Source organism: Vigna angularis, chromosome 6 (assembly GCF_016808095.1).
Source record: "Vigna angularis cultivar LongXiaoDou No.4 chromosome 6, ASM1680809v1, whole genome shotgun sequence".
NCBI classification, from domain to species: domain Eukaryota; kingdom Viridiplantae; phylum Streptophyta; class Magnoliopsida; order Fabales; family Fabaceae; genus Vigna; species Vigna angularis.
Genome location: NC_068975.1, coordinates 22,776,862 through 22,790,055, shown reverse-complemented (window position 1 = coordinate 22,790,055; position 13,194 = coordinate 22,776,862). Strand labels below are relative to the sequence as shown.

At 29.9% G+C, this 13,194-nt stretch overlaps 1 protein-coding gene across 1 annotated transcript; it reads right to left on the bottom strand.

Moving 5' to 3' along the window:
* Positions 1 to 6,991: 6,991 nt before the first annotated feature.
* LOC108341865 (gibberellin 2-beta-dioxygenase 8) lies at positions 6,992 to 9,833 on the bottom strand. The gene is made up of 3 exons (XM_017579523.2): positions 9,234 to 9,833; positions 7,420 to 7,744; positions 6,992 to 7,331 (listed from the first exon to the last, which is right to left on the bottom strand). Exons 1-3 carry the CDS (start codon positions 9,728 to 9,730, stop codon positions 7,086 to 7,088), a joined length of 1,068 nt encoding a protein of 355 aa, XP_017435012.1. The 5' UTR covers positions 9,731 to 9,833; the 3' UTR covers positions 6,992 to 7,085.
* Between the last annotated feature and the right edge of the window lie 3,361 nt (positions 9,834 to 13,194).

Below are 13,194 nucleotides of genomic sequence, written 5' to 3'. Positions count from 1 at the left end.
GACCTTATAACAAGAACTTTGGCATACTACTGACCAAGTTATGGTTTTTTAATACAATTCAGTGACGCCTGTGCCATGTTTTCGTTCTTCCACGATAATCTATCAGCTACCTGCTCTGTAACGGAGAAGAGAGTCAATCCTCTGCAGCCTCAACTACTTCTTGAACCTGTTGATGAAATCATTAGCTTTCGCGTCCACCTCTTCGTCTTCTCTACACGATGTCGCTTCAAACCCTCGCCGTTTGTGGTCTCCGTCTCTCCACCTCCTCTTCCTCTTCATGTTCTATCGAGCCCCTCCTCTTGCTCGCCGATTTCGGCATCTCCGCCTTACCCGACCCGCCACTCGGATCCTCTCCCTGTATGGACTTCGATCTATACAGACGCGACAAGTTTAAGGACTATAGCCGCTGCAAGAGCGAGGGATTCCGAACCAGTTCCGGTGTCCACCACCGAACATGGCGCCTGTAGCTTTGTCGAACATGGCGCCTGCAGCTTCGTCGAACATGGCGCCTACAACTTTGTCCAACATGGCGCCTGCACCTCCACCACCAAGCTTCGAAATAAATGCTCCAAGGGAACCGAATAAGAAGACGTTGTAACCGAATCCATTATGAAACGCTACCCCAAACATAGAAGGAACCGAATACCAACGTTAGGAACTGAATACACCTTTCTTGTGCAGAATGAGAATCGAATAACCCCAATTAGGAATTGAATACGGGGTTTCATATAAACTCTTCACACTCCTGAAATCAAATACGAGTTGAAGGAACCGAATACACCTCCAACAAATTTTGTTTCAGCCGCCACTCTTATTCATCTTCTGCAGCTTCAAACTCCTTTTCATCTTCAATCATAATCTTCATATGACCATCTTTATTGCGTAAGGCTTCTCTCAAGCACTGAAACTCGACAGCTCAAGAATCTTTGCTGAAGCACGTGCATACTCGTGAGTCCACAGTAAAAGGGTAAATCAGATATTGCACCGTAAATCCCTCCAAATCTCTTCGTTCTCATGAGTGATCAAAAAGTGATGCATCCCGCAAATCACAGCAATTCCTTACTCGCTTTTCGTCTGAAGTGAACACAAAAATCATCACATTTCCTCGCTCACAAATCTGCGTAAACAGTGCGATATGCTGAAGTGAACACAGCGTTAGAGTTTTGTTACTTTGAAAATTTTCAAACTTGCTGCTCCATTTTATCTTGCTCGAATTTTCTCCTTTCTTTTGATGGCGGAAGCGTGACTCCTTCATCAATCCAGCGAAGGGTCTTTCGCGCATCAGTGGTGGCGTACATGTGGAGCTGTGAGACGCGACAGCTTCGTCGGTGGTGACCTGCGTCTTCGCAAGCGCGATCTGGTGCGTGGGACATGACGCAGGCACGATGACACTTGAACGGTGGTACGTTCGCAGTGGAGGTGTTCTCGTTCGTTGATGTGGTGGCACGGTGGCACGTTTATGTTTTTACAGAAAGCTTTAATTGAATTTTTGTCTTTATAACAGGGAAAATGTACATTTTCAACTTGTAGTTAATCTTTGAATTTTATTTTTTGTCCTCTCCATCTAATTTTATTTTTGTCATTTCTAACGAATATAAACAATAATTGTTTATAATCATATGTGATCACGTGTTCGCTCCTTAAACTAGCTTCAATAAACTTTTAGAAAGTAGACTGTATTAATATGTTACAAAATATAGGAAATCGAATGATTTGTTTAAGATGTACGTTTGAACAATTTCTTTTTAACTCATGTTTTGACTCTTCGAATACCATTACTTTCACATTTATCTTCATGTCTACTTTTAGAAAGTCTTACTGGTTCACAACATGAAAACTTAAAAAGAATTCAATGGCTTCTTTTGTAATATATCACTCTATAATTGAATCTTTTGGTTGATACTGATTCTTAACATATCTCTTTAAGATTTTTATATATTTCTCAATTGGGTACATTCACTTTAAGAAAACCAACACACATATTCAAATTTTTCTCACTAAATGAACTATCAAATGATCTATGATATCAAAATATGAGGGTGAAAAATACATTTCCAATTGACACAATAATCTGATGGCCTCATTTTACAAATCATCTAACAATCGAGGGTTAACAACTTTTTTACAAACAATAATAAAAAACATACTCAAACATGTGAGAATACCACTAACAAAAACAGATAATATAGCTCGAATAGCTACTGGTTAACTTTGTTGTATCAAGACATGACAATCATGAGACTTTAAACCAACCAACCTTAAATCTTTCATAAAAACAAGGTTAGTAACATTTGAAAAGTAAACTTGTGGAACCTTCACACTACTTAAACACTTACAAAAAAAATGTTTTTTTTTCTTTTTTACAAAGAGTGTGAAGGGGATGTAGGATTGTCTTCCAATTGACTATGGATGTAACTCACGGATGCTCATGTTAACAAAACCTTGTCATGGTTTACTCCATATTTTGTTTTTAGTTTTACATTTAGCAAAGTCTCGATGATACTATCACATATATTTTTTTCAACATACATGAAGTTTACAATGTTTTTTCAGTAGTCTTCTTCTGATGTTTCTCGAACACAACATCAATGTTTTGTACCTGGTTGTATAATTCTTCTTCATTGCAGGGTCTCAACACAACATCATGCTCAGAACTTCCATTAAATGTTTTTTACAATTTACGGAAATGGTGATTTTGAGTAAGAAATTTTCGATGTCTTGTATACACAATTTTTTGAACATGCTTCGATTGAAGATAACTGATATTATTTTCACAAATGGGACTTCCAAAATGGCCTTTAACATTGTAACCACTCAAGTTTTCATATGCTGGGAAATCATTTATGGTGCAAAACAATATTGCACGCAAACGAAAAGTTTTTTCAAAATATGAATTGAAGACCTCAACACCCTCTTCCCACAACATTTTCAAATAATTTATTAACGATTTTAGGTACACATCAATGTCATTTCCATGTTGTCTAGGACAATTATCATCATAGACAACATCATATATTTTTCTTCATGCACAACAAAGGAGATGAATTGTAAATATTAACAAAATTGGCCATAAACTATGTTTATTACTTAAGTTCCCATAAAGATTCATACCATCTAATAGTGAATGCATGTCTTAAGTTTCTTGACTTTGCACCAGATTATGGAAATGTTTCATCAATATTCTTCCATTATGGGGAATCACTTGGGTGTCAAAGAAAATTATCGCACTTCCTTCCATCAACATGTCATTTTAAAGCTCTTTGAATCTTCTTTAATGAAAAAAATATCGTTTCAACCTAGGTAGTATAGGCAAGTACCACACCACCTTAGTAGGTGGATCATCGTTGTCTTCATCACCATTATTTCCATCAACTTTTTCTTTTCAAACTGCGATAAACCACATGTTGGTCACACATTTGATGAAGCATATTTGTCTCTGAATAATACACCATCATTGGGCATGCATGTACCTTTTGGTATTCCAAATCAATTGGATATAAAATTTTCTTTATCTCGTAATTATGGCTTAATATCAATTTTGGTCCCTAGTTTTGTTAGTTGTGTTCAAAGTGATCCTCCTATTTTTAAGTTGTTCAAAGTAGTCCCATGTTTTGTAAAAATGGTTCAATTTGGTCCTTTTTGTTGATGACATTAAAAATGCTAACAGCGTAATGTCCACCTTAGCCAATAGTGAATAACTTGTCTAGTTACTCATTATGTGGCAAGCTCAGATTAATTGATGTATAAATGTTAAATTTTAGACTCAATTACCAAATTTATGCATTGTCTTAGACTCCAAAAGTCTTGCACCTGTCACCAAAAAATTTAAATCCTTAAATCTCAAGTGTTACAAACCAATAATAGAACTTGGTTTCCCAAAACCTCAAGTGTTACCAACCAGTAACAAAACTTGTTTTCCCCCTCCTTATGACACGATAAACTCTCTATAGCTTAAAAGAAAAGAGGTCATTGACCTTAAAATCAACTGTAGAAACCTCTTTCATTCTTCACCACCTAAACCTTGTCCTCTATATTTGTGAGTCTAATAGAATATAGGTATGACTTCATGCATGTCTGTAGTCAATATATAAGACTAATTATCTTACCATTATCTTCCTCCTTTAAAAGAATATGACTATACAACCAAAACATAACACACAAAACAATATATTGCATCCTTTTATATTAAAATAACCTTCTTAAAACATTTCATAATTTGACACTCTTCGTTCATATATATATATATATATATATATATAATTTGTACTTTTGTATTTTTTTTAGCTCAAGAAAATAAAAAAAAATGCTATGTTTTTATTTTCATATTAATTATCTAGTCACATTACTGTCAACCTCTAAACAGTTTTAATTTTAATATACAAATATGTATAATAATTTTTCTCACACTTGACAGATAATCTCAGAATGACAAAGTCTGTTATTATTGCATTTGAGAAATTTCGGGAGAGATTTTATTATTATTTACTCTTCATTATGTTATTATTGGCTTAAAAATTAAATAATAATTATACCATACATAGAAATTTTTTATTTTAAATTGTTCAAAGGATAATCCTGATCAAACATATAAAAAAAAAGATTAATAATTATAATATAATTTTTTTAATAATTATAGTCCTGTAATAAATATTTAAATGTAGATTGTTACTAAATTTTACAATTATAATATAAAATTATAATTTATCTTAAAAGATTTAAACTATAAAATAGAAATGTAAAAGAGATTATTTTTTCTTTTGAAAGGAAAATTCATGCTTTGTTTATTTTGAAAATTTACTTTTTCCAAATAAAAGAAGACGATAGTTAGTTTTATTTGTGTATGTAAATTGTTCATAAATGAGAGCGAATAAAGGAAGGGAAGTTCAGATTCTCCCTCCCTTCTTAGTGAGCAGATTTATGAAGTAAGAGAGAAATTTTACAAATTTGCTCTTATTTTATTTTTATAACTGACACAATTAAATTTCTTTTATAACTGATCAAAGAAGAAATGTCTATAATTGAGTGTCCATAAATGCATGATTAATTATGGAAGGAAACTTAATATATTTTAAGAAACAGATTGATTATGTCTATTTATATATAATATATATCTTCTTTAAACCTGTTTTTTTTTGTTCTATACTCTTAAAAAATATTTTTTTATTTTTTATTATATAGTATATTTATTTAGATGAAAAAATAAAGTGTAAAAATGCTTTAAAATTGGATCCAACATTATTTGATTTCTTCTTACAATTATTCACTTTAACTTAGGTTTTGTTTACATGCTTTAAAAATTAATAAATGCTGTAAAAATGTTGGAATGAAAGAAAAATATTTAATTTTATTTGCAAATAAGACTTTGTAAATTAATTAATAAACTAACATTACATAATAAGAATTAAAAAAATGAATTTAAACCAACAAAAACTACGTACTAAGAATAAAAAAATTAATTTAACTAAAAAAAAGAGAATTGATTTATTATTTCCTATAATGTTTACAATTACTTGTTTATAATTAATTTATTATTATGCTCAATTAAAAACGTTTTAAAGTAAGTAATATCTTCTTTGAATTTAAACAAAAATACATAAAAAAAACTAAGATAAAAATTAAATATGATAAAAATAAATATGTTACGATGTAAATAATTATAATAACATGAATGATCCCTAATTTTAAAAAAAAGTATAATGACACACACGTAGAGCTGTCAAAACGGGTAATCCGGTTCGACCCGGCCAAGCTCATCACGGGTTGGTCACTTAGTGAGTTAACCCAACCCGACTCACTTATTTGCAAGCTGAAAAAATTTGAACCTGACCCGACCCACCATCCATCACGGGTTGGTGGGTTAAACGGATTGGTTGAGTGACTCATTTAATTGTAAGTTTTTTTTTAAAATAAAAAAATTACAATTTTTTTAATTAAAATCTAAATAAACGTCACACTAAAATGATATTAAACTCCAAAGACAATTCAAAATAAAAATAAAAAGTTTCATATAATCCAAACGTAATCCAAAAACATGCAAAACAATAAGTTTTTTATATTGATAATTTTTGTATCATTTGTCCATTTATAATATTAGAGTCTTGAATAGATAAATTTATAATATTTTTCTCTTGTAAAACATCTTCTTCTTTATAACCATCTATAATATAATGAAAAAAAATGTTAATTAATAATATTAAAACACAAAATAATAAATAATAAAATTAAATTAGGTAATATGTTTATTCTTTCCTATTTAAAAATAATAACTTTCTTCTATTTAAAACTAATATAAGTTAACTAAATACTAATGGTTTTATTTTTGTTCATTAACAAAATAAATTAAATTTGTAAGAGTATAAAATATATATTTTTTAAGTTCAAGTGATTTTTGTGAAATGTAATTAAAAAAATAATTTAAATTTTATTTTTAATTTTATAAATCAATTACTTGTAATTAATAATTTTTCAAATTTAATTCATACTTGTTCTTATTGAAATTAAACTAAGTACATATATTTATTAAATAATTTTATTTAAATATTTTTTATTATATAAAATTAATCACTTTATAACTGTCATTATTCAAATTTAATTTGTACTTATCATCTAAACTTAGAGTCTAGTCTCAATCCATTATCTTGTGTAAGAGAAAGAATACCATAGAATAATAACTTTATATTGAAAATTTAACTACCAAACTATCTTTACAGTATTTTGAAAAAAACAATTTTATCAAAATAAAACAAATAGAATAAATATTAAATTATCATATATGTTTTAGTGCTAACAAATCAAGTGGAGAATCCTAATATAATTTATTTTTAAATTATGTTGTTAGTCTTTAATGCAAACAAACTAATAAAAAAAATTAAAATATTGTGTGTGTGTGTGTTTTTATTTTCTTTAAGTGACCAAAATCTTGTAAACAAACTCATTTTAATAATTGTAAAGTTATTATGGTAGGTTGGTATTTGAGTGAGCTCTATGAAAGTTGGTAGTAAAATCTATGTTTTTGAACATAGCATGAATAGAGTAGTGAAGAAGAAGATAATGCTACAACAGAAGATGGAACTGAAACTCATGAGTCAAAGCAATGAAACTTGAGAATTATGGCTGTGCTGAAATCTTGGAAGCCCAACTTTGTGGCCTAAGGCTTTGAGATCTTCTTGCACTTGTGCTCTGAACTCATTGTAAGTAAATGGCTTGTACTTTGAGCTTTCAATCACAACTTCTTCACCAGGGAACACGAAATAGCACAGTGAAATCCTCTCTTTATGTTTGTTTATTCTCACTCTGTGTGTCACACTCTTGTACCTGTCGTTGCTGATTGCCTAAACAAAACCAGAACACAACATCATGAACCTATGTCAATGGTTAATAATAACCATAGAAGCATGAACATAGAAAAAGAATATGGACCTGCATCATGTCTCCTAGGTTGACAACCAAAGTGTCGGGAATGGGTTTCACATTGAGCCATTGATGATGTTTGAGAAGCTGAAGGCCACCAACTTCATCACCTTGGTTCAAGATGGACATGACTGAGCTATCTGTATGAGCCTCCATGCCCCAACCAACGTTTGTATCAGGCAAATTCGGGTACCGATACACACGCATCATTCCACTTTTTTCTGCTAAGTATTCCTTTGTGCTTTTCATATTCAACTCAAGGTTCTTCGCCATAGCTTCGAATAATCTTCTGCCAATTCTCGACAAATGCTTTTCATACTCCATTACCAGAACTCTACCAAACCAAACACATTTACACACATATGCATCTTGTAAATTAGTTAATTATGTTAACTCCGAAAATTTATAGAATAATTAGTAAAAACTACTAAATTAAACACATAAGAATATTCAATTTTATATTGATATATGAAAATTGATATATATATATATATATATATATATATATATATATATATATATATATATATATATGACAAAATCAAATATAATTAAGTATAGTTATATATATATATATATATATATATATATATATATATATATATATATATATATATATATATATATATATATATAAATCATATTAACTAAAATTGTTATACTAAAATTAACTTAATCCCTTGGGAGTACCCATTTAAATTTTGCATAAACACATTTAAAAAAATCGTGATATATTTAAATATAGGATAGGATGGCTATGTTTGATGATGTTGAAATAATTAGTTTTTGGGTTGTTGCCTATGTCGGATGGCCGAGTAATTAATTTATATGAATTATGTGAAGATATATATATATATAACAAGATTCAAGCTTATCCTATCTTTTTCATTACCTAATAAGAAAAAGTGAAGCACCTAATCGATTTGTCTTCCTCCTCTAATTGTTTGCCTCTCATAATTTATTACCTGTGGACCAATTAGATTAGTTGAATCAATTTGTGGATTATTTCAACATGTCTTCTTCAATGACCTACTTCTCTCTACACATGCCGTCGCTAACTAAGGACGATAATTATTAAATATCTTATGTTTTTTTTAATTAAAATGAAAATTTTGCTATGGTAATATGTTTGTTTACAACTTATAATTTTATTTACATAAATTGCTGAAAAAAACTTCATAATTGTAATAAAAAAACACTTAAGGAACTGGGTTCATAAATTGGAAATAAATGTCTCTTCGATTTGTTCATGTTTTTCCTAATTTTGATGGTTATACGTTAAACATGGCCATCGAATCTGATCATCATCCTCCACTAAATCACACAATCCAATTGGTTTGAAGCACCCGTTCACGTGGTCCATCAAGTGTCATAATCACGAAAAGGTGACGGGTACCGAACAACCAAAACCATGATCCCTATGTGTTTTCAACACTAAATTATATTTTAATAATATTTCCGTATTATAGCAATACACGTAGAATATTATTTAATATAAAAAATTTTATGACCTCAATGAATAATAAGATTGTCTCAGGTTTGTGATATTATAATAAGAAAATATATATACCTTCTTAGAATTTATTAATAATTATGATAATAAGATTGAACATTATATGTAAAAGATTTAAAATGAATTTTTTGAAGGCACATGCATGTACACGACACAGCACAGAACACAACACAGAAAGTCCAAAAGATAGACCCGAGGGCCTGCCAGAAAGAAACAAAAACCAATAAACTATAAGGGAAACAAAAGGCATAGAAAAACATGGAACAAGACAAATGAAAATAATGCAAGTTGTTGGTGATGTTGTTCTGACCTTACGGACTCCAGTGTGGGAAGTTGAGGGTTGAAGTTGGACAGTTGACTCAACGGCACATCAAACCCTTCAACCCAGTTCATGTTTTGGGGGCTTCTTGTTAGGGCTGTCCCCGACGGTGTTAGGGCAGGGGTGCCCCAAAAATATGTCACAGGACTGTCACTGCATGCATTTTCTTTGGCCTCAAAGGACAGAGAGAACAGTTCCTTCGCTACCTCTTGAAGCTCCTTCAAAAGGGTCAACGGAACACCATGGTTGACCAGACGGAACAAACCCCAATTCTCGCAAGCTTCTTCCAACTTTTCATGGTCCAAGCACTCGAGATCTATGATGGGCACAGGATCCGGGTCCTGAAACTCTTCGTCCGGGTCGGAGTTAGGTGGTGGTGGTGATGGATGTTGCTGCGGGTCTAGGTGGCGGAGAACGGGAGGGTAGGATTCTAAGTTGTTCATGCTGTAGTTGTTGTTGAAAAGCTTGGATATATAGAAATTTATCATATGTGGTTTGGTGTTCTTTAATAGTAAAGTTGGAAAATGAAAACAGGCTGCGAATGCATGCTATGATTCAAACAGCGGATGAATGAGATTGATGACCATATATATATATATATATATATAGAACTCGCAAAACGGTTCGGTTCAGTACCATGTTGGATCAATTTTTACTTTTTAATAAAACAAACGGACAAAGAACTATTAAGCAGGTAAGAAAATTGGTCTAATACCGCGTTTACTTTTAGAACTATTGGAGTCAATGAAATATTGAGGTTTGGAACGTAAATAATTCACAGAAACCAGTGTACAGTGGTGGGAAATCAGTCTATTCTTGAAACAGTGAAAAAGTTGTGCAGAGGATGATTGGATTAATATGAAGAAAACAAAGGTGATACTTGGAAATTGGAATTGATGAAGAGTGTTTTGTTTGGAGTGGAAAAACTTATGTGATTCCAGAGGATTCTTCAAGGGTTGGTTAGGGGACCAAAACTACATAGAAATTGACAAGTGTCCATGAGCCCCCTCTGTGCAAAGGTCCAAACAAAAGGAGAGTTGTCCAGTGTTGGGACCACTGTACGCAGCATGGATTGGTCCCCCTGCACTCCCTACCCTATTCCAAAGGGATGGTGAACAGATGACCAAATCAGATGCTATATCATGTGTATGTATCACCACCGACCCATGTGTTTTCCTTCTCAGTAAGATGCATATCACTTTCTCAGAACAATTTTCTGTAACTTGTTAATCTTAAGAGTTTCTGTGTTTTTCCCTTAGAATTGGAATTCCAAAACATGCCACTAGCTAGTTGAAGATAATGTGAGATAAGATTTCTGAAGTAATGTTTGATATCTGGATCTGTTTTTAATCAACTCATCACATCAAAATTAACTTCTATGTTGTAACTGTCCAACTAATCCAAAGATGTAACATGCAGTTGATGGTGGGACCATTTATATGACCCTTCTCCTCTTCCAAGGAGTTCGAAATCCAAAAGGGATGGCGAAGAAATAAACAAATAAGATGCTATATATCATATCAGTGCCGCCCCATGTCATGTGTTTGGATATGCATGCACCTTCTTAGTTAAGGCCTACATTGATATTTTCGAGAAAAAAGTTACTGCTAAATTACCTCTTCAAAAGTTCACGTTTGAGACCACCCAAGTTACAGCCAAAAATGCATGGCAGTGTACTGCATGGCACTAATTAATATTGTTTGTCTGTTTAATTCAGTGCTTTTTCTGTTTTTGACTTTTATCTCTGTAAAAAAGTACAGAGGCTTTTTCTTTTTTATGCCAGAAGTGTTAAAAGTTTACGAAACTAAAGTCGAGGGAGAATATTGCAGTTTTGTTAGGGCTTTGGTCGCAATCTAGTTGAGATCAAAGACTCAATTGTGATGTTTCATGAACTTTTGGGTCTGATAAATACTGAGCAACTATTATTAATTGATTTATGTTAGTTTTTAATATTGTTCTGAAATATGATTTTTTGCTTTAGTTCATTTGTTTAGATTTTTTTTCTTCTAAACGATGATGTTTGGTCTTTGACTCTTAAGTGGCTGCACTGTTGGTGCAATTTTGGTCTGATCCATACTGGCATATATATGGGGTCTGTTTGGTGTTTCATTGATTCATTGCTCCAACGGAAGCTAGGTTGGCTATGTTTTATTGCTTCTAATGCTTGTTTTCGGTAAATAAATAATATTTAAAAGAAAAATATTTTTTTAATAATTTTTTTTACAACATTTTGATAACGTGTGATTTGTAATTGATTTGTTTCAAATATTTTTTTAAAAATAAATTTAAATAGATTGATAAAATAGTAATATATAATCATTATTAAAAAATTGTTAACTATAAGGTGATATTGAAAAGGTCTTTATAATAGTTATTTTAGTTTGGTTATTATTTCTAAGTTGAATAGTTTAATATAAAAAATTGTGTTAAAAATTTGACAAAATCATAAAAATACTGTAATTTTTATAAATTATTAAAATTGGCAAATCTGAAAAGAGAATTACGAAAATAGAAAATCATAATTTAACACGATTTTTGACTTGATTTATATCAAAATATAGTAAAGTTGTGTCAAGATACAATTTTATCATAATAAAATTATATTAAACTTGTATGATTTGCCTATTTTTCATAATCTTTTAAAATTTGTCTATTTTAATTATACAATTTTAAAAACAAATTGCACCATGTTAATATTAAAGAAATAATCATTAAAATGGCTTTGTATCTGACTAATATTGCCTTCTTAAAGAACATTTAATCTAGCTGGGACTTGGAAGATGAAAATTGGAAAAATAAGAAATTTTGCATTATTGTAGATAAATGCTTATTAATTATTACCAATGATGAGATGAACGACCGTCTATCTTATTTCAACTTTCGTGATAACTTTTTTTCTCAAGTGGCAAGAAAGGAATCAAGCGAACAAAGCACTTTGGGAAAGAATAATTTTCTATCATATCTTTGTACTTAATTTTATTCTGGTCTTACAAAGAATTTGATTAGCTAAGTGTATGAGTATATTATTCACCATCTAAAATAAATATTTATAACATGCTTTTTATGATATTAACAAACAATAGAAGTCAACGAACATTCTTACTACATTGTATCAAAAAGAATAATTAAATTTCCAGTCCCTCTCAATATTTTTATTTTTTTTAAATAATTTTTATTTACTATTTAAAAAATGTAAGTGTTATTTAATTTTGTGGAGTGGAAGTTAAAATTTTTAAATAATGACAAATTTTAGTTAAAAGTAATTAGCCAGTGACAAATTTAGATATTAGTTTAAAAATTAAAAATTATTAATAATTACAATAGTTTTTATGAATAAAAAAATTATAATTAATTTTTAAATTAGTAAAATAGTTTCTATTATAAATTGGTATTTTAATTAATTATTAACATTAGAATTTTTTCTACCAAATAAATTGATTTTTAAATTGATCTTTAATTAAAAATTTGATATTTAAATATATATTTTTTATCATTAAAATTGATCATTAATTAAGAATTTTCTTGTAGTGTGATGTTAACTTGCATGATCATTAATTATGTGTTTTTCATGAAAAATAAATAAAAATTTATTTAATTATTTTTTAAATCCTTCATAAATTTAATTATTTTGAATTAAATTGTTAAAAATTTCTAATTTTATTGAATGTTCAAAATCTTTATCAATAAGAATTTTTATATGATTGATTTGATTTTGTGTTTAGTATTTCTGTATATTATAATCAATTGCAATTTTTACGTGATATAGATTTGGTTAATATTTAGTTTATTAAATGAAACAATTCAGTTTTTTAAAATATCATTTTTATTATTATCAAAGTTTATCATGCTTGAGATTAAAAAATCAAATAGTAACTATAATTAACAACAGATACTTAATTAAAAAATATAAATATTTTAGATACTTGATACAACAAATTTTTTTGATAAGTTA

What these genes read in the sequence shown, in the direction of transcription:
- LOC108341865 (XM_017579523.2), bottom strand. Translation starts at nt 9,730, where the DNA reads ATGATAAATTTCTATATATCCAAGCTTTTCAACAACAACTACAGCATG. An exon ending in CCCACACTGGAGTCCGTAAG is followed by an intron (nt 7,745 to 9,233) that starts GTCAGAACAACA and finishes TTGGTTTGGTAG; the next exon opens with AGTTCTGGTAATGGAGTATG. An exon ending in ACCTAGGAGACATGATGCAG is followed by an intron (nt 7,332 to 7,419) that starts GTCCATATTCTT and finishes GGTTTTGTTTAG; the next exon opens with GCAATCAGCAACGACAGGTA.